General features: G+C 40.0%; 2 protein-coding genes and 2 long non-coding RNA genes across 5 annotated transcripts in view; 1 reads left to right on the top strand and 3 right to left on the bottom strand.

Annotated features, from left to right (window-relative positions):
* Positions 1-1261: 1261 nt before the first annotated feature.
* On the bottom strand, positions 1262-3698 carry LOC122047465 (L-ascorbate oxidase homolog). The gene is made up of 8 exons (XM_042608793.1): positions 3395-3698; positions 3214-3323; positions 2865-3135; positions 2696-2795; positions 2281-2626; positions 1869-2213; positions 1728-1806; positions 1262-1646 (listed from the first exon to the last, which is right to left on the bottom strand). The coding sequence occupies exons 1-8, from the start codon at positions 3638-3640 to the stop codon at positions 1443-1445; spliced, it is 1701 nt and encodes a 566-aa protein (XP_042464727.1). The 5' UTR covers positions 3641-3698; the 3' UTR covers positions 1262-1442.
* Positions 3699-5312: 1614 nt separating this feature from the next.
* Positions 5313-21255, top strand: part of LOC122047463 (cationic amino acid transporter 1-like) — a 30408-nt gene continuing 14465 nt past the window's right edge. For both annotated transcript variants that reach the window (XM_042608792.1, XM_042608791.1), the window contains exons 1-2: positions 5313-5505; positions 6082-6174. The gene's annotated coding sequence lies outside the window, so the exon portion shown is untranslated. The remainder of the gene's footprint in view (positions 5506-6081; positions 6175-21255) is intronic.
* LOC122047467 lies at positions 14755-18668 on the bottom strand. The gene is made up of 3 exons (XR_006130544.1): positions 18617-18668; positions 18353-18418; positions 14755-14814 (listed from the first exon to the last, which is right to left on the bottom strand). It is a non-coding gene; the product is annotated as an uncharacterized LOC122047467 (long non-coding RNA).
* LOC122047466 lies at positions 18931-20416 on the bottom strand. Its single transcript, XR_006130543.1, has 5 exons — positions 20350-20416; positions 19904-19969; positions 19556-19673; positions 19037-19213; positions 18931-18944 (listed from the first exon to the last, which is right to left on the bottom strand). It is a non-coding gene; the product is annotated as an uncharacterized LOC122047466 (long non-coding RNA).

Genomic DNA, 21255 nt, shown 5'->3' with positions numbered 1-21255 from the left:
CGAGATATAATAATGACACAAAGGCCGGAACACGATGGCGGCTCGAAGGCTAGAACACAATGATGGCTCGAAGGCCGGAGATAGGTCATATTGGAGCATGATGGCAGCAATGGCCTCGGAGGCTCAGAAGCGTATGACAGTGCGGCTGGCCGGACGTTGCCTACTATGAGGCAGTAAGAGAGGCGATGCTATGGCGTCCTAGAGGAAACCGCTGGTAGGCGACTGTGGATGTTGGAAAAGAGGGAGACGGAGGCGGAGCTTGGCTATCGACGGCCTGGAGGGTGACGACGGTCGTTGGAAGCGACTATGGCGATGACAACTGATCCAGTGGCTGGGGCTGCAAGGGAGAAAGGGGCGTGGCAGCGAGCTATAACATTGGCGGCGGGTTCGACAACTAGGGCTAAGAGGAGAGAGGGAGTGGAGAGGAGCAACGTCGATGTCGTCGGCACGGGGAGGGGAGACGACCATGCGTGTTTAGCGGCGGTGGAGATGCGAATCTGGCGTCATTGGCGTGGGGAGGAAGAAGGTGGCTCGGAGGCGCCCGTCTCCTTGGTCACAGTGGCATGGAGAAGAGAGGAGGTGGCGGCTAGAGGCCTTTGCCAGCGAGAGGAGAGGGAAAGTAGAGCAGGGGAGTGGTGGCTCGCCGGCGACGAGGGAGAAGGCAGTGACGGCGACGACCTCATCTGTCCGAGGTCGCGGTGGCATGGAGCAGGAAGAGATGGCCGTCACCTCCAAAAACACCCTTGCTGTGTGAGGCGGTGGAGAAGACACGAAAAAACCCCCTTTTCCACAATGCTTCCTCCCCTCTTTTAAAGCCCTAAACAGTGATTTGCTAAAATTACCCTTTCTTTTCCTCTTAACTCCTCCGAAGTCCTTAAACTTTGTCAGTATTAGTAATTGAAGCACATTACTTTCCTCTTCCTCTTCCTCTTCCTCTTCCTCGGCATTTTCTCCACATTGCTTTTGCTAAGATTCATTGCTATCCATTGAGAATTTAGGCCTCCTCATTGCGATGAATGACTAGAAAGTTACGGGAGAATAACAATTTTTCCTACTATTAACACTTTAGCACTTGCTAACAAGTCAGCAATGTTAATTAAAACCGAATCACTTCCAAAAGCTTTTCATCTTATCGAACTTTTTTTTGAAGGAAGCTAGAGAAACCCATTATAAGCTTTTCATAAGATAAAATACAATAAAGCTTGAAAAGAGAAGAAATCAAGGAGTGTGACACCAGAGTTCAATTAATTGATCAAGAATATAAGCCCTAATCATTAGTTCCAAATTGCCATTTTCTTAAAAATGCACGAAACAATATTTCTTATCCCTGTAAAAAAAAAACACTTAAAAGAAACAACAATAATGCATGCTCAGTAAAGCAAAAGAAAAGAGTCCAAATTGATCCACTTAGTCACCCTTTCGTGACAGTTACTCGTTATCAACTACACATGGAAGCCAGACGCCTTCCCACACAAGAGAGCATTTTGAGGGATGGCATATTCATTGAAATAGCTCTTCTCAGGCGTCCACACTCTCACGTACAGCTGCTGCCCCAGGTACTGCCTCGCCCACATAGCAGATCGCAGATTCCACATCCCTTCGTTGTCCAAGGACGCCAAGATCGCCGACCATGAATTCGGATAAACCTGCAAATCGCAAACACATTCAACAATTGTCACATTGCCGAACTTCTGTATCACACAGTAGTGCATTCTTCTCATCCTTACTTGAACGGTGTGCCTTGCGACGGCATCCACCAAGTTGTATCTTCTCCTCAGATTTTCACTCCACTCACCGGACCCGTATCTGCAAAACACTCAATGAAGAAAACGCCGCCGATGCAAGTGAAATCAGGATACTGAACTCACCCTACGACCCAGAAGTCGTAGCCGTCGAGATGCCAGGTTTGGATCGTCTTCTCGGTGTTCTGGAAGACGACTTCGATGAAGTCGTGCAGATTGAAGCGGAGCACCGGCGTGCCCATCGGTGTAGTAACGTCGTCCCAGGTGAAGACTCCGCTGATGTTGAAGTAGTCTGCTAACTTGAGAGGCGTGTCGGGCAGCACGAAGGATACGCCATTCACGGCGTACCGAATCTTGCCGTTTATCACCGGAGCTGAATTGGCCACACTAATGGACTTTGATCTCGTTATGTTGCCGTAGTGGTACGTTCCCTGAGGATTTGGCCTCGCCGCGTTCGCCGTCAGGTTCCATCTTTAACCGACAGCGATTAAGGATTAGACCACGACAAATTTCGCACCGAGATCGAGTTCCAGCTCACCTGAAGGTTCTGGCTTGTAACATAGACCAATGCGCACCGGTAGCAGGGCCGGCGGGGATGGCACCGGAGAGGCCGGAGTTGGAGTTGCTGTAGTGCAAGACGCCGGAGGAGGTGAGGACCTTCCTCGTGAAGCGCGTGGAAGCGACGATGTAGTAGTCACTGGGCGTTTGATCAAGCGTTACCAACACAGACAAGGATTGGCCGACGTGGATGTCCAGCGAATCGTAGAGATTCTGAAGCGTGTGAGATCCTTCGATCTCGACGAGCTTCAGCTTGTGATTCTGGATTCTGAAGTTGATCGACGTCTCGAACCCCACGTTGGAGATCCTAAAGAGGTAGGTCTTCCCTGAAGAAAGCAGTAGTGTTCAGTACAAAAACAGAGGAATTTGAAAGCAGGGGAGACTAACTACGGCACCTTGATCTCCGGCGAAGGTGCTTCCTTTTTCTACTCCGTTGATGAGCAGGCCGTGCGGGAAGGGAAGAGGGCTTCCAGAATCCAAAGTCTTCCGTAATGCCTAATGCACACTCGACTTGATCAATCTCCTATCCTGTTGATATTTACAGTCAAACGCGGCTCTGCGTACCTTGTGGCTTGATTTGTACCAGTCGCCGACGAGCAAGCTGAAGTCGCCGGCAGGCGGGGCGTAGGGGACAGGGATGAGCGTCCGCTGATGGACGTTCAAGGCGCCGAAGCCGCCGGCGGCCCTGTGCATTCCGGTGGAGGGGAAGTAGGTGAAGGTGCCAATTTGATCCTTGGTCTGAAACTTGTAGGTGTAGTTTCCCTTGGGAGGGATGGGGCAGTTGGTCCCCAAAACACCATCCTGCCATGAATTCTTCCTCTGCTTGATCCCATTCCTGCACACATTGCAACCCGTCCTCGATTCTTTAGTTTCCCTCGCCATTGAAGTCCAAATCCGAAGCTATTTTTAGTACCATGTCAAGAGCAGAGGCTCGTCGATCTGGTTGATGACGTTGATGATGATGTTGTCATTGGTGGTGCAATCCAGTCGGGGGCCAGGGAACTGGCCGTTGACGAAGATGCCCTGCCAGCCACTACCAATTTAGCAACGACAAGAAGATCGAGCAAGCAGTGGTAGTGTAAGTGCATAGTGACCTGTTGGGGGACGCCGAGTGGAGAAATGGTGCCGTAGGTAACGGTCCAAGTGAAGTAGCGGTAAGGATCATCCGCCATGGCGAAAGCTGATGCGAGCAGGAACAGGAGTAGCCTGCTCATCGTTCCAGCCATGGCGATGGGAGGTCGGGAGGCCGGAGGCGGTCTCTCTATATATATATACACATATAGCGCCGGAATGATATGGGATATATATTGAGGAGGCATGATCTGGGAATTGGATTTCATTCGATCTACGGCGCACGCAGACGTAGATTAATTGCTTGCATTAAGAACTGCATGTGGTGGCAAGCATTAAGAATTGCATGTGGTGGTTGCCACTCGATCGCACCACCGCCACCACCTCCACCTCCCACGAATCATTCGTAGTCTCTTTGAGTGTCGCCTGCTGATGATGTTTTCTCGTGAATCGAGTAGAAGAAATCATATTACTTTGACTTTTCGCCACCTTCGATGGCTAAGGAGTTACCTGAATTATCAATTAGTGGCGCGATATATAGTTGGATCTCGCGCACGACTGGGCTGGAGCTTTGGGTGTGGTAATTGGATCTCGCAATCTGGTTTTGGATCTAGCGACAGCAGCTGGAGTGATGCGCACGCACACAAACAATGCATACCGAAGCTGCTTCCCCTACACCAAGAAGTAATACCCACTCATGACTTCATATAAAATATTACATTGAATTGATAGGCTTAGGTAGGAACCCTTACTTGCTACCTTGCTTAACACATGGGCCGGGTTGGACCATGCTTAGCTCGATGTGACCCATTTTTTATCAAGCATAACTTCAAATGGGCTGGATTATCTGAAAGCCCACTTGTTCAAATCCAGACCCAAATTCTTCTATTTCTCCTATTAAGATTCAACTAGTTAACTTAATATGTGTCATCTAAATTCCTTCATCACTAATTAAAAGTCCAAGAGTACATATTCCTCTTTATCCATCGTCATGTCAACTTTTTTTTGAGTGAGAACGACAATTGCCATATACAACTCAAATCAATGGGAAAGGAATCAAGGCCAATGGCATAAGCTCCATCTCAAGAATTGACTTGCAACAACGTAAGTGACACAATGCTAGCTATTACAAACAAATGAGTTGGGATAGAACTTACAAGTCAACAAAATCTTTCTATTCTATTTGCGTGAGGCAAACTGTTGATAGGTCCAAGTGAAGGAAAATATGGCAAGACCAAACGTATTTGACAAGGGAAGTTGCCTTTTGTCTTCGACTTGAAGTTAGCTTTCACATTGCCAATAAGCTTTATGGCATAGAACTTTATTATATGGAGTCGCCTCTGTGGCCCATGGCTGTCGGCTAGCTGTGAAAATAAGTCAACCGCGGTTGCTTTCTTTTATTTAGTTTGATCATGGCTTGTGGTTGTCTTTTAACTGTGAAATTCATAGGAAAGCATTACTTGAGATACAAAAATGCTTTTTGTTTTTTTTTCCTTGTTTCTCAGTGGTAAATGGTCTTTTTGATGAGCAACATGCAAATTTGAATGTGCGTACTGTTGCTTTCCCTTTTGGATCATCCTACTGAAGTGTGAATTATCATCGTCCAATATATATATAAATGTTCCTTTTTTGATGCGGCGGAAATCCATCCCCTTGTTGGATACTTCAGTTGCAAGTGCCTCCCCCAACAATGTGAATGAATTTAGATAGATCAACAAGTGTTAAAGGGGCATCGCTAAACAATAAAGCCCCTCTAATGCTTAAGTCAATTTTTAAAAGAGAGATTAGGTGAGAAAATGGATTGGAGAGAGAACAGGCGGCCCTTGTGGAGGGCAGGCAAGGCACCTACCCAGGGCCCCACTTTGGGTGGAGTATCATAATTTATTTAATATATTATAATAAAAATATAATTTTAGTTCCTCATTGAATTCTCCTCGCCGAATTGAAAGCCTCTCGCCCTAGCCCTCTCCCTCCTCGTCGAAGGCCCGAAGCGAAGCTCTCTCGCCCTCCCTCTCTCCCTAGCCCTCTCTTGCCTAGTCACCCTCCCTCTTGCCGCGCCCTCCCTCTTGTTGTGCCCTCCCTCATTGTCCTCGCTACCAATCTCCGAAGCCCCACGATGGCGCGACGACATGTGGTAAATCACTGCACCTTCACTTTGATTTCTTCCTCTTCTTCCTTTTTTTTTTTTTGGTTTTTCGTTTAAGGACTTACTTGTGGTATTTCAAAGCTTAGCCTTGTTCTTCTGAATTCTGATCTTCTCCTTCGGTTTTTGATAGTTAATGTCCGGAGTCTTAAATATAAAGACTACTTTTCTTCTTCTGCATATTTCTCATCACATCTTTTATGTGACATTTTGATATTCTAATGCTTTTCCTAATAATTTTTTGATCCAATGTTCTCTGAAAGCCCTAAAGTGAAAAAATGATGGATTTATTTAAAAAAGATTTCCCTTTTTTCTTTTGATGTGTGTTTCCTCGATCAGTACACTTTGATTTTTTTCCCCCGGATAGTTCAAAAATATGTTAATATTTTCAAACCATTTAATATAAAAAAAATAACTTGGACTTTTATACAGTGGCGTCAACATCTGTGTCTTTCCAAATACAGATGTAGGCACGGCTCTAGCCTATATAATCTTTGAACTTTGAAGTTGTATTGCTTACTTTGATCATCATCATTTCCTGTTTATTTGGTTTGGCTATTGATTTAGGTAAAATTGGACCCAAAAATATTTAGTATTGGATCATCTTGATCGAAAAAGAACAACTGGATTGAAATTGTCAAGGGATCTGTAACGAGGAAGGTATAGTGGATTTTGTTGTCTTATTCTTCATCTCCAATAGTCTTTTTGTTTGTTATCATCAATATATGTTGCATGGTTACTATTGTTTTTTCTATTGTTTTGGATCTGTGCTATATCAGTAGATAACACAGTTCTATTATTTTCGATCGGATTGTATTGTTTGTATTGCATATTTCAATTCTCTATGAATGATAATATGTGTTATAGGTTCATACATGTTTTTTTTTTCTGTTAGTCATTTTTAGAAATTGCATGATTACTCTTGCTTTTAAGTTTTATTTGTGTTAAAATTTCTTAGCAAAACATGATTTATTTCATTTTTTGTTTCTGTGTTATATCAGAAATTAAATTATCACTTTTATCTTATTGTGTTTGTACTCGGTGTACCAAAATTTAAAGAAAAATGATGCCTAGAAAATACTCCTCCGGAAGTGCTAAAAGGAAAAAAAAACAACATAAGAGAAGATGACTCAATCAATGAAAGGTTCTATGGATAAATTTATTTTGAAGGAAAAAAAACAAAGCAAGAAAATTTGATTGATGATTTAAATAATCAGAGCACACCAGCAAATCATTCTGAAGAACAAATAGAAGATGTGTATATTGTAAATACTAAAGATATGGATCAAGACAAAAATAATAATGAGGAAGATGGAAACATAGATCTTTCTCTAAATAAATTTTATCCAAGAGTTTGGGATGACCTTGATACAAAAATGAGGGATTTACTCGTTGAAAAAGGCCCAATTAGAGAAGTTAATTTTGAATACCCTCATGATGAATTTGGTAGACATTTTTCCTCAAAACATTATAATAGAGTGCTTTCAAACAAAACAAATCATGGAAGAAAATGGCTAGTTTATTCAAAAGAGTTGGGTAAAGTATTTTGTTTTGTCGTAAGCTTTTCAAAACATTGCAATCACGAAGTCAATTAGCAAAAGAGGGATCTAGAGATTGGAAACATCTAAATGAGAAACTTAGAGAACACGAACAATGTCGTGAACATCTTGCTAATTTAAGATCCATGGTGGAGTTACAGGTGAGATTAAGGAAAAATGAAACAATTGATAAAGAACTGCAGGCACAGATTAAAAATGAAATATACCGTTGGGGAGGGGTTCTGACAAGAATTGTAGCAGTGGTAAAATGCTTGGCTAAAAATATCCTGGCATTCAGTGGAAAGAATGAAAACTTGGAAGATGGTTCAAAAGGTAATTTCTTTGGCTTGATTGAGATGATTGCCGAGTTTGATCCTATAATGCAAGAACATCTTCAACTCATTAAAGGAAAAGAAATTCATCATCATTACCTCAGTCATAAAATTCAAAATGAGTTGATAACAAATATGTCATTAAAAGTGAAAAGTGTAATCATTGAAAAGGTCAAGAAAGCAAAGTATTATTCGGTGATACTTGATTGTACTTCTGATGCAAGCCACAAGGAACAAATGACTTTAATAATATGGTGTGTTGATGTGTCATGTATTCCTGTAAAAATTGAGGAGTACTTTATAGAATTTCTGAATGTTGGAAACACGAGTGGATTGAGTCTTTTCAATGAATTGTGTGACGCATTACACTCTCTTGGCCTTGATATTGATAATATTAGAGGACAAGGTTATGATAATGGTTCTAATATGAAAGGAAAACACCAAGGCGTTCAGAAAAGATTATTTGATATAAATCCGAGAGCCTTTTACATGCCATGTGGTAGTCATTGTCTTAATTTGGTGATTTGTAATATGGTAAAATCTTGTGTTAAAGTAACATTTTTTTTTGGATCATGTCAATGCATGTATACAGTGTTCTCCAATTCTACAAAACGTTGGAGTATTTTACTTGATTGTTTGGATAATTTGACACTTAAGTCATTGTGCACCACAAGGCGGGAAAGTCATATCGAAAGTGTTAAATCCATTAAATCACAAGTTGGGCAAATCAGAGAAGCTTTACTTAAGGTAGCTGATTTAACTAATGATGCAAGATTATCAAGGGATGCTAGATTGTTAGCAACACATGAACTTAGCAGCTTTGAATTTTTGTTAAGCTTGGTAATTTGGTATGATATTCTCTACAACATAAACTCGGTCAGTAAATTCTTACAATCTGAAACGATGCGAATTGATGTTGTAATGAAACAATTGAAAGAGCTTGTTTTTTTTTTTTTGAGAATTATAGGGACAAAGGATTTGCATCTGCCATAAATTCTGCTAAAGAAATTGCTTCCAATATAGGAGTTGATCCTGTATTTCTTGAGTGACGACAAATTTCTAGAAAAAGATAATTTGATGAGATTGCTAATACTGAAAGAGAACCACAAAAAGCTGAAGAATGCTTTAGGACTGATTATTTTCTTGTTGTGGTAGATATTGCTCTTATGGAGTTGAGGAGTTGGTTTGAACAATTGAATACTTTTGAAGAGATGTTTGGATTCTTGTTCGATGGAGAACAGTTAATGGCATTGGATGAAGATGATTTGAGAAATGTTGTATGAATCTTGAATCTGCTCTAAAAAAGGATGATCTGTTTGATATTGATGCATATGATCTACTTTTGGAATTACGAATGTTGCAAGAGATGCTACCTCTGGAAGCATATGACACAAATAAATCTTGGGCGACCATTAAAATTTTAGAGTTTGCTTTGAAAATGGATATTTTTCTTATGGTCATGGTTGCTTATCAAATTTTACTGACTATTCCTGTGACTGCAGTATCAGCTAAAAGGAGCTTTTCAAAGTTAAAATTATTGAAATCTTATTTGAGAACTATAATGAGTCAATAGAGATTGAATGACTTAGCGATCCTTTGCATGGAAAAAGACATATTGGAGGATATCCCATATGACGATATAATTGATGACTTTGCTTCAAAAAATGTAAGAAGAGTGCATTTTAAATAATATTAATTGTTGAATAAGTTATTTCGAGAAATCCTGTAAAATGTTCTTTAATATATAGTTTCTTTAATTACATATTTTGATTACTTTGATTATGATATATAATTAATTATTTTAATATATATTTGATTTTTTAAGTTAATGCAAGAGGGAGGGCCCAAATGGACCAATCTATAATTTTGCCCCGGGCCTAGTTTTTCTCAGGACCGCCCATAGAGAGAAAAAGAGCTACAGAGAATTAGAGACTTCCTTTACCACTACTAACCCTTTTAATATATGATCACGGTAGGACACCCTAGAGTTGTTGGATCTAGGGATGAGGAGTTGTGTCAGTACGGACTGTTAGGAGTCTTTGGCTAGTAGGGATTGTGAGGGGCTTTCACCAATAATGGTCTCGATTTGCTTGAAGCATGCCAAGTTGTAATCATATAAATGGTAAGGAAGTTCTTATTGGTATAATTGATCTCGAGCCAAAGTTGATCAAGTTATAAGTTTGAGTTGACTCGAGTTTAGATTTTAATATTTGACTAATATATTAGTAAGATGTCAAGTAAGTTAAGGTTGATCAGATATTAGACGATCATTGGAAGTCCAACGGAAGCTGGTAAGAGCAAAATTCAAGTGGGTCGTCATCGATAACCGGACACTTGGTGATCGAAAGTCTAATAGGAAGTTGACATTGACAAGGAATAAGTCCAAGTGGATCACATAGGACCAGATACTTGGTGATAAAAAATCCAACAGGAAGTTGGTAAAAGAAAGTTTAAGTAAGTCAAGGAGGATCAGACACTTGATAATCAAAAGTCCCATAAAAAATTGGTAAGAGGAAAGTCCAAGTGGATCAAAAATTGACTGGACACTTAGTGAGAAAGTCATGATAGATCAAGGTTGATCAGATATTGGACAACAAAAAGTCTCAACAAGTCACAGATGATTGAATGTTGAGCATACAAGTCTTGGCAGGTTGAGCTCAATCGAATACCAAGTAAGACGTGAATTCAGCCTTGAAAAGGCTGAATTTAGGGTTACCGTCGATTGACAAGAGGTGACAATTGATTGGTAAACCCTAAACTCAGATTCAGGATTTAGGGTTGGGTAATCGATTGGTGTAATCGATTAGCCCAAAGCAATCGATTGAGGCAATCGATTGGAAGCTTATTTCGAGAGCACAGAAAGTGACAAAATTGGTTGGGACAATCAATTGACATCACCAATTTATTGGGAGTACTTTCTCGAGAGAACAGAAGATTTCGGAATCAATTGGCAACAATCGATTGATTGATCAACTTATTCTTAGTGAATAGCAGGTCTTGGAATTGATTAGAGGCTAAGCAATCGATTGGTGTGGCTTACCAATTGATTGGTCAGGCAAAAAATAGTCGTTTTATAGTTTTGAATGGTTAGATCTGACGTGACAATTGATGGGGGCTAAGACCAATCGATTACGAGACATTTTTTTTTTAACTTGAACAGCATTCATATAAAAGGGATTTCCAGGAGGATTCTCATTGTCGATTCTTGGGGGTTTTGGAGCAAAGTGTTGTTGTATTTCCAAACCGACAAGAGGCATTTACAAGCAACAAAAGATTAAGAAAAGTAAGGTTTTGAATGTAAAGTCATTTTTTATTTCATTTGTCTTTGCATTCTCGTTTCTTGTTGTATTCTTGTGCTTAAGCTTGTAAAAGACTTCTTCGCCTTCAGAAGATTTCTGAGAAGGAGGAAATTATTAGTAGAAGTTGTGAGCGAGGAGTGAACCTTGGATTACTCACCTTAAGGAGGTGGTACCAAGTAAAATCCAAGTGTTGTACATGTGAAGTCGAGTTTGAATTAAGGTTTTCATTGCGTATCCAAATGAAAAGTACAAGATTGAGACAAAGCGATCAGAGCTATTCACCCTCCCCCTTTAGTTCACACGAATCTTAACAAGTGGTATTAGAACGAGACCATTCTTCATCGGACTAATTGCCGAAAGAAGCTTGAGCTAGGGAAAGAATAAGAAGTTAAGATTTTGAGTCCTTGATATCAACAAGTCAAAGGACTAATTATCTGAGGAGCTCAACTTCACAATGGAGCTTTTGGATGAATTTGGATATAATATCCAAACACCTCCACCCTTTGTATTAGGAGGCTTCGATATTTGAAAATTAAGAATAAAGAATTTCTTGATGATAGATATAGAGCAATGATTTGCTCTAATGGAAGGATTTGAAACTCCTAAAGAAAAAAGGGAGAACCTCTTTGGAAGAGTAAATGGACCGAGAAGCAAAGAGATCCGAGGTTCATGATAAGGTAACTAAAATTTTGATTAATTTATTCTCTAATAATATCTTATGCAAGATAGGTGCACGCCAAGATGCCAAGGAGTTATAGCGTAAGTTTGGCCAAGCTCAATAAAGATCCAATCTCAATGCAAAGTGAAGACAAGTCCAAAGAGTGAGACTCTTTAGATTAAGAACAAGAGAACGCGGAAGTTAAGAAGTATTCAATATCTGAAGAGGAAGTTAAAGAAGTATTCACCTCAAAGATTGAGGGGGAGTATGGGTCATTGACATCGGAACACAAAGAAGTATTTACATTAGAAACCAAAGAAGAAGAATGTGTTACCTTTACTAGAGAAGGTATAACAATTTTGATTGCTAAAAATAAAAATCACATTGCTTCGAGGGTAAGGAAAAATGACACTACAAGAGTAAGTGCCCTAAATTAATGAAGAAGTATCACCCAAGGTGAAGGAGAAACCAAGAAAAGCTAGCTCCATGATACAAAAGGACAAGGGGGCATATTGTGTACTTTTTGTGTTATCAAAAAGGACATTATCAAAAGAAATGTACAAAGAGGAGGTCTTCAAGTTTGAACAAGGGAGGAAGATCAAATTAAGGGGGATCTTTTAAGAGCAAAACTAAGGTACTATTAGTTAATGATATTTCTTTATATCATGATAATAACCATGCTAGAAATAAGTTTTATGATTTTAGTATTTATTACCATGAAAATAGAAAACATGATAATTCTAAAGAAAATTATAAATCATATCATGCTAGAACAACTCTATCTAAGGATAGGAAGAAATAATTTAATCAAGAACCTTAAGCAACTTAGATATATGCCTAGAAAGAAAAATGTCCAAGACAGTCATGAAGAAATAAATTTAAGGATTGAAAATCAAGTCTTGAGATCAAGACTTAACAAGCTAGAGAAGACCCTTAGCAAGATGTAACATATGTTTAAAGGGTAAAAGACACAAGATCTAGTCTTAGGTAGACAAATATCTTCTAAGGACAAGAAAGGTTTGAGATACAATCCTAAGTCCAAAGAAAACATGACCTCATACCATAGAGTATCATATAACTATGGAACTAACCCTAGGACTGGGAATCAAGTTAAGGTTATAAGGGAGGTTGTTCCTAGGATTGACTTTGGAGAGACTAGCATGACTAAAGCTTCTAAGAAGTCTAGGAGAGTCATTAAGAAGGTATCTAACACTACAACAAAAACTGCAAACGACAACGGATATTATCCGTTGTCGTAGGGTCAAAAAATCGTTGTAACTGAGGGCGTTGTAGAATGTATTGCCCTACGACAACGGTTTTGAATCCGTTGTCTTTGTAGACATTTGACAACGATTTTTATCCGTTGTTGTATATATGCTCAAAATTTAGCTACGAAGGATACGACAACGGTTTAAAACCGTTGTGGTAGCTAATTTCAACAACAGAAATAAACCATTGTAGTAGACTCTTTTTACAACAGATATAAACTGTTGTGGTAGATAATATTTACTCGTTTTGCTTTTTTTTACAACAATTTTAATATATTTTACAACGGATAAAACCGTTATCTTTTATCACTTTTTTCAAAAAAAAATCGTTGTGGTTTACATAGTTTTTACAACATTTTTAACTGTTGTCTTTAATATTCATTAATACCAAACAACCAATCTTATTTTACTATAAACAAACCACCAATACAAAACTAAATATTTACTACATTAAATCTAAAATAAACATCCATATATAATTCATCTTGTAGCCACACATATACAAAAATATACAAAATGAGTTGTTACTCATCAAAATACACATGTTTTCCATTATTGTTCTCCATATACATTAAATCACATGTTTTTCATTTGTTGTTCTCCATATGGCGCGCTTTTAATTTACAAATTAGCAAGGCAAGCTACATCCTAACAAAGCTCACTTCTTGCATCAAAAAAACTCAAGTCTCACGAATTGCCCGACCTGCAAAAGAAAAATTCAACAAAACTTATAAAATTCCATAATTCCATATTATAGTCTACATGACAACATGAATTCTTGGAAAATAAGCAATACAAGGAAACAGGCCATTTTATACTCGAAGTTGCATGTTTGAGGTGGTTATAGTCAAAATTACTATAAATATGATTACCAAAGAATAAGAGCAACTAAAAAACTACTTTTATCTAGTTAGGGAAAAAAATAGACAATTGCAAATTTTCCTCCTTCTCTTACGTTTTCAACTAATGACTGGTTTAAAGAGGATTTTTTGCAACTTCATCAAGTTTTACATTGACTCAAACTTATGACTACCCTTGAACATAATCTTTGAGTATCTATTTGTACATGTTGCAGAACTGTTAGCCACTGCTAGAAGAAATGGAGAAACTCTTCCAACTAATGTACTCCATGTGACTCAAGGAGCCTTATCGAAATATGGTTCTAATAATAATAATAATAAATCCTCTCTCAATCAGCTGCATTCATGAGTAACACATTGGAAGAGGAATATCAAGGTTGTGTCTGAAAGGAAAAGAACTCTGGTATTCACAAAATATAATTTAACCGTCAGTCCTTGCATAATGCAGAAACAACTAAATAAGCGTCATGTAACATCAAATGTTAGAATGAGGTATTGGGCAAAGGTATGTGTATAATTTATTTCATGGAACATCAAATGTAGAAACAGAGTTTTTTTTCCTTCAACCAAACATGTAAAAAAAAATGGAAATTTCCAAAGCATGACATAACTGCCCAAATCTGCGTTGGATATAGATAATTGGATAATGACACTCAAACAGTGACACTAAGAGTGAACAATCACTAATCCTATTGAACACATGTACAATTTGTAAAAATAGCCATGTCAGAGATTGCGATCATACTCATGTTGAACTATATCAAGTCCAAGTAACATAGACATGGAACAGTTGTAGCACTGACACCATATTCAACCACACAAGCATTATCATACTAGAGATTTGAATGAACATTAGTTATCAAATTTCGTAAACAGTAAGCAGTAGAGTACTAGCCTTGTATGTTAAACTTGTTGAATGTACAATATCTCATAAGAAAGTTTATCTTTAATGTTATCACAATAATCACATCCAGAGAGAATACACAAATCAATGAACTGATCCATAGTGAGTCTTAGCTCTTCAAGAACTTGAAAAATAAGGATGAGAATAAATACAGTAATTCAATTAGCAATAAGCAGAATAAATATACCTTTGAAACGTCAAATTCCATCACAGAGATTTTTTTGGAACTAGGATCCATTAAATGATGGAGAAACCTTGGTACCCCAAAAGTTAAAGTATCCATGTTTTCTAAGGCAACCGCAAACACCTAGAGATTGATAACAAACAAATAAGTTTAGGATATTAAAGTTAAAAAAATAAAATATAATGTGTTACATTGCATCATTTTACCTTGTCACTTTTGCAAAGAGCTGCGCATTGAGCTTCTGCTTCACAGGGTGCCTTTAGATCAGAAAGATGAGTTTAGCTTCTAAAACTAGAGATACAATACTTGTATATTAAGCAATTGCATGCAACTTTAGGAAATGTTTGCAAGAGAAAGTAAAATTGTGTCATTGTTAGTTCAAATTCTTGTAGCTGTTGGTGCGGGTAGCACTAACGGTTTAACCCAGGTTTTGATGAATGACAAATAGGTTAAGTTAGTTTTGTTGTTGTCTGACACTTTGATCGAGTGTGCAGGAGAAGTCCAGACATGTCGACGGGCTGACCGGATGTCTGGCACGAAGTCCAGCTAGGTCGACGGGATGACCGGATAGCTGGCGAGAAGTCCAAGCGGGTCGACGGGCTGACCGGACGCTTGGCGAGAAGTCCAGCTAGGTCGACGGGCTGACCGGATAGCTGGCGAGAAGTCTAAGCGGGTCGACGGGCTGACCGGACGCTTGGCGAGAAGTCCAGACGGGTCGACGGGCTGACCGGACGTCTGGCAGGTAAGTGAGGTAAGTCACTGGAGGGGAGTGACTGCGAGGACGCGTTCCCGGGAAGGGAACATTAGGCGTCGATCCGGCTTAGATCCATTTCGGATGTCTAAGTCGAGATCGTGACTAGATTTCGGTCTCGGAAAGACGGAATCTAAGTCATACTATTTGTGCTAATTCATACTATTATAAAATGTGCTAACTGTTAGGATCGTTCGTACTCGGCTAGAGAGGGGGGTGTGAATAGCCGACCCCAATCTTTCTCGTTTCTTCCTACGATTAGGTTAGTGCAGCGGAAAATACAACGTAGAAAGAAAACAGGAGAAGAAAGACAAACCATATAACGAGGTTCGGAGATGAACTCCTACTCCTCGGCGTGTCCGTAAGGTGGACGAAGCCTACCAATCCGTCGGTGGATGAATCCCCGGAAACCCGGCTAATAGATACTCCTTGTGTGTGGAGAAACCTCGCCACAATAACTCGCAACAGCAAGATAGAATACAAGGAATACAAGAAGTAAATACAATGAATGTAACAATACAAGCTTGCCTTCTTGTCGTCGACTGAAGTCCTGGAAGCAACAACTTCACGGACGAATGCCAACAAGCAGCTCAGCCGAAAGAAGCTCACGCGGGGCTTCGGAAGTGAGCTCAACAAAGCTCAGTCGAAGCTAAAACTTCAGCAGCAGAACAGAAGTTCTAAGGAGGAAAAAAAAGAGAAGTCTGCACAGAAGATGCCCTCGTCTCCTTATACCTGCGAAGAAGAAACAGCGAAGAAACTAGCCGTTACGTCACAACGGCTAGAACCCTGATCGGTCTGCAGACCGATCAGGGAAGAAGCCTTCGCTTCTGTTCCGTCCCTGATCGGTCCATGGACCGATCAGGAAACATCCTGATCGGTCGTGGAGACCGATCAGGCATACACCTGATCGGTCCCTGGACCGATCAGGAGCTTCTTTTTTCACTTCTGATCGTCGCCTGATCGGTCTGGGGACCGATCAGGAACTCCACAGAATGCTACTGAGTGGAATCTGATCGATCACCAGACCGATCAGGAAACACTGATCGATCAGATTCCACTGAGTATCACTGGATCATTCTGCAGACCGATCCAACTCCTAGGTTTAGAGTGCCCTCTCTAACCTAATTCGGAGAACGAGCTACCGAGCCCTCTCCGACTCCATATGCCAAGCTTCACTCACTTGGACTTCTCAACACCAGATGTCCGATCACCCTTGATCTATCTGGATTTTCCCTTGCCCGGCTTCACTCACCAGGACTTTCCACCTGGCTTCACTCACCAGGATTTCCACACTGCCTAACATCCCAGTTAGGACTTTCTCACTGCCTGGCTTCACTTACCAGGACTTTCCAACTGCCTAACATCCCAGTTGGACTTTCCCACTGCCTGGCTTCACTCACCAGGACTTTCCAACTGCCTAACATTCTAGTTAGGACTTTCCCACTGCCTGACTTCACTCACCAGGACTTTCCAACTGCCTAACATCCCAGTTAGGACTTTCCCTCGTGCCAAGCTCCCTGCTTGGACTTTTCCCGTGCCAAGCTCCCTGCTTGGACTTCTCCAGTGCCAAGTCTCCATACTTGGACTTTTCGCGTGCCAAGCTCCCTGCTTGGACTTTTCCAGTGCCAAGTCTCCATACTTGGACTTTTCAGGTCAACCAGGTCAACCTTGACATAGGGTTGCACCAATAATCTCCCAACCATCTATTCTTGTCTCACATCAAGAATAGAACTCTCTCACGAGTGTCAAACATCAACATGCAACTCAACTAGGTCAACCTTGACCTAAGGTTGCACCGACAATCTTCCCAAGTCAAACATAAAAATACAACTCGAGTCAAGTCACCTCGAGTCGGGTCAACCAGGTCAACCTTGACCTAAGGTTGCACCAACACTAACAATCTATGTTGCAGGTTATATATTGCCTCGGACTAACTTTGTTTTGCAGGAAAAGGGAGTTTTCTGGAACAAGGTGGTCCGGGCGCTCGGAGGTCCGGGCGCCCGGAAGGCAAATTATATCCAGTCGAGTCGTCGCCACGTGGAGCATCACGGTTTGAGCAGCTACGTCACATTCCAGGCGCCCGGAAGATAAAAGAAGCCCCAGGCAGGAGCTTCAGAATCAATCATCAATATGAGAACTCTTCTACTGCTGGTCCTACTGCTCTACGTTCCTGCGGCGCTGACAAAGCTCCGACAAAGTGCTCCTTAGGTTTTTAATTAATTTCTTTGTCGATATTACTTTGTTTCATTAGCATTTCCTGTACTCACTTTGTAATTATATTCGAATTGCTAGTGATTGCCCAACGAAAGTGGTCAAGGACCACGGGCCTTCGAGTAGGAGTCGTCACAGGCTCCGAACGAAGTAAAAAACAACTGTGTTCATTTACTTTTCCGCTGCGTATTTTTACTCGTCTTTTTCGAATCGATATTCACCCCCCCTCTATCGAATCTAATGGTCCTACAAGTGGTATCAGAGCCCGGACTGCCAGAAGGTTTAACCACCGACTATGCACAAGAGCTATGGTCTAATTGAACCATGTGAGTACAATATTAACCTCGAACAAAGAAAGTGGGGGCTCCTATGTTCGGATTAAGAGGACCAGACACCAGGCAGGAAGTCCTAGTAGGTCGGGTGGACCGAGGGGCAGGAAGTCCTAGTTGCGGCTAGGCAAGGAAGTCCTAGTAGGTCGGGTAGACCGAGGGGCAGGAAGTCCTAGTAGGTCGGGTAGACCGAGGGGCAGGAAGACCTGGTGGGTCAAGGATCGGACGTGGGAAGCCCATGGTCCTTTGTTTGAGGGGGGGATTGTTGGGGTTGCAAGGTTGCAAACATAGTCCCATATTGAAAACACATGGAAAAGATCATGGGTTTATAAGAGAAAGATATCTCCATTGACATGAGGCCTTTTGGGGAGAGCCCAAGAGCAAAACCATGAGGGATTAGGCCCAAAGTGGACAATATCATGTAATTGTGGAGATATCTAAATTCTTTTCGATCCTACAGTAGCAAGGATAAAGAATTCAATAAGTGAAAGTGGACTAGTTTACCTCAATAGTAGGCACACCCATTAGTCTTAAGAGACGTTTACAATCTTCATTATGTTGCTTGGTTACCTGTGAAAAAACTCTACAGTCATCTACTGGAATCAAATTCTTCAAGAAAGTAATTTGAAAGTTCAAAATATATTTAAAGAAACTCTATGTTACATATGAAGAAAACAGATAATCAGCATGCTAACTTTATGTTGATTCCATCATAATCAATAAGATCCTCATGGTAATTTCCAATAAAATAGCAATATCAAAGATTACCTTGACAGTCCTTTTGCTGTACTTTTCAATTCCCTCCAAATCACCAGTCTGCAAACAACAAATGTAACCAAGACAGCAAAAGAAATTCTAGCACACTAAGGAGTCCCAATAAAGGTACTTGTTATGCACAAGCAATGACGTCAATTGTTGTGTTCAGATCGTTAGTTGCATCTTTCCTCTTTAAATATCTAAAGAATAAAATAAGCTTAAAGATTATCATTATCTTGCAACAAAAAAAAAGGAGGGGGACAATGACAAAACTGTAAAGACTAGCCTTATGGCAAGTTCTTGTTTCTTCAACTCTGGAGGTTGCCCGTCAAATACATATCTGGCATAAAAAAGATGATAATAAAATATGGTGGCTGAATGATAAACAAAATGATATTTAGACATGCAAATGGACTTACATTGGCTCGATACCTGCTTCTAATAATCTGATAGTTCGATTGAACATCCCTTGCAAATGACTTATCGGCCATACAAAATGTCAAGAGTTAGAAGAAGAAATAAAAAAGTCCAACTCATGCATAGATTTTTCAATGAACTCTGCAAATTCTTTCCTAATTCCAGGAAGTCCTCGAGAATCACTATATGCACCTGATTGCTCGAAAGAAAGTTGAGATTCTTATCAGAATGACTAAAACAATATTTACTCATCAACATGAAAAAAATAACAAGGCCTGCAGATGATGTTTTGGGTTTGTTACATATAAAGATACAACTAAAAACTGGAATATGACACAAATGTTATGAAAAGGTCAACATAAAAATTGCTTGGGTTACAATTGCACAAACAAGTACAGAATACATTTCTTTTCCAGATCACCGTTAACAAGAGGAAACAAGTTGCAAAGCAGTTTAGCTTGAGAAACAGACTGCATCAAAAAGGAAAAGGTTTAAGTAGACTGCGAGTTGAAAATTGTAGGAATATGTGAATACCTAAACCACCCGAATTCAATGAAAGATAATGTTTAGCTCTTGCAATGACATCTGCTGGGAATAAAAGCCCGACATTAAGGTCATCCAATAGAAATGGAGCTTGGCACAATGCTACCACCTGGAGAATAGTATAGGTAAAAAATTACACCATTAAAAAGAGAAATCTAATGGAAAATGTCTCTTTATCTCAGGGAGCACAGAGAAGGAGAAATTGCTCCATGTACAAGGAATTTTTGACTTGTGAAGATGATTTTTTCTCACTGAGTTCCTTAAGTCAAGCAATAGAGAAGAATGATCAACACTTTGATACAAGTAGTTTTTAAGAAAGAATAAAGAGAAAATGGAAACCTGACGGGGAAATGTTAATGGCTTCTATCCGAGAGCATGAGGGTTCCCGACATTTGTGAAAATAATCTGCAAACAACAAAAAAACCAATCTCATGGAAAGTAAGTCCAACTTGTATCTTGTTTCTTAAGAATAAATCACAAGGGGAGTGCAGTATTATAACCTCAAATTTTAATCTCACAAGTGGCATCCCAACAAGCTAACAATAAAAAGAATCAAAGGCATATGTGCACTTCATATCTTGATACAAGCAATAAAGCAAACATATACAGTGCTAAATAACCCAGGAAGATATCTTCAACCAGATAACAAGAATGGAAAAAAAACAATCAAAGTCAGATCTTTCAGGAATTGAAATAAGAGTCTCTTTCAATAAAATTTATTCTATTTAACTCAAATCATGTTGTGGCACAATCAACGAAAATTGAGTATGAGAAAGCATCATAACCTTCTTCCCCTCCTTCTGCAACTCCGAAGCCCGCAGGTAAAGCTCCCCTTTGATAGCATATGCAACTTTCTTCACATTCTCATTCAGCAACTCGTAGTCTTGCGGCTTCGGCGCCATCCTAATACTAATTAATGATTTAAAATAAGAACTTCTTATCTTAATACTGACTAAACAACAAAAGGAGTATAGAAGAGGTCACATGCTAATTTTATGATGGAAAGCAGATCAAACTTACTTGGACATCAAAGATTCTGCTGCCTTCTCCAGGCATGGAAAAATTAGCCTATTTTGACTGAAACTTGTTGACTCTCTTTGTTAGAAAATGGGCAGTCTTCTTGAAGCATATAATGTAGAAATATGCATCTCCGACTCTGCTGTAGTTCTATAGACATGAACAGAAACAACAATAAACAAGGATGCCATGGCTAAAATCCTGATGCCTTTGCAGTCTGCTATAGACCCTGCAGAAGAAGCTTGCTTACATGCAAAATAGACGTATGTTTTCATGTTCTTCTCTGATCTAAGAAGTCATTAAGAAAAACTAGAGGAACAAATCTCGTGGAAAATGATCGCCATATTCAATTAATGATACGATTAAGACGATTTGGTGAATTATTTTTTAAAAAAATGACCCTAATTCGATTGAATCTGAAGCAGAGGAAACCCTAATCGAAGGAAAAAAAAGATCGAGCGCATACCTGGAACTCGGAGGTGTGGTACAAGCTCATAAACAAGCGGAGGGCACTGGCCTGGAGGAGCATGGGCTGCGGCTTCCCGCCGTCATCCTCCTCGCCTCTTCCCAGCGGTGCGAAGATGTCGTGTGTGTTGCTATATAGGGAAACAGGTTCGAAGAACCCTCTGCCAATGCCAGACGACGAAGCGATGGCTTGCGTCCCGGAGAAGGTG

This window comes from Zingiber officinale, chromosome 2B (genome assembly GCF_018446385.1).
Source record: "Zingiber officinale cultivar Zhangliang chromosome 2B, Zo_v1.1, whole genome shotgun sequence".
Classification (NCBI taxonomy): Eukaryota; Viridiplantae; Streptophyta; class Magnoliopsida; order Zingiberales; family Zingiberaceae; genus Zingiber; species Zingiber officinale.
This window is presented reverse-complemented; position numbering and strand designations above follow the sequence as displayed.

Bases quoted from the DNA above. Each gene is read 5' to 3' on its own strand.
- LOC122047465 (XM_042608793.1), bottom strand. From the start codon at position 3,640: ATGAAATCCAATTCCCAGATCATGCCTCCTCAATATATATCCCATATC. The intron at 3,136-3,213 runs GTACTAAAAATA...CAATGTGTGCAG, and splicing joins GAGCCTCTGCTCTTGACATG to GAATGGGATCAAGCAGAGGA. The intron at 2,627-2,695 runs GTGCCGTAGTTA...TGCTTTCTTCAG, and splicing joins CACCTTCGCCGGAGATCAAG to GGAAGACCTACCTCTTTAGG.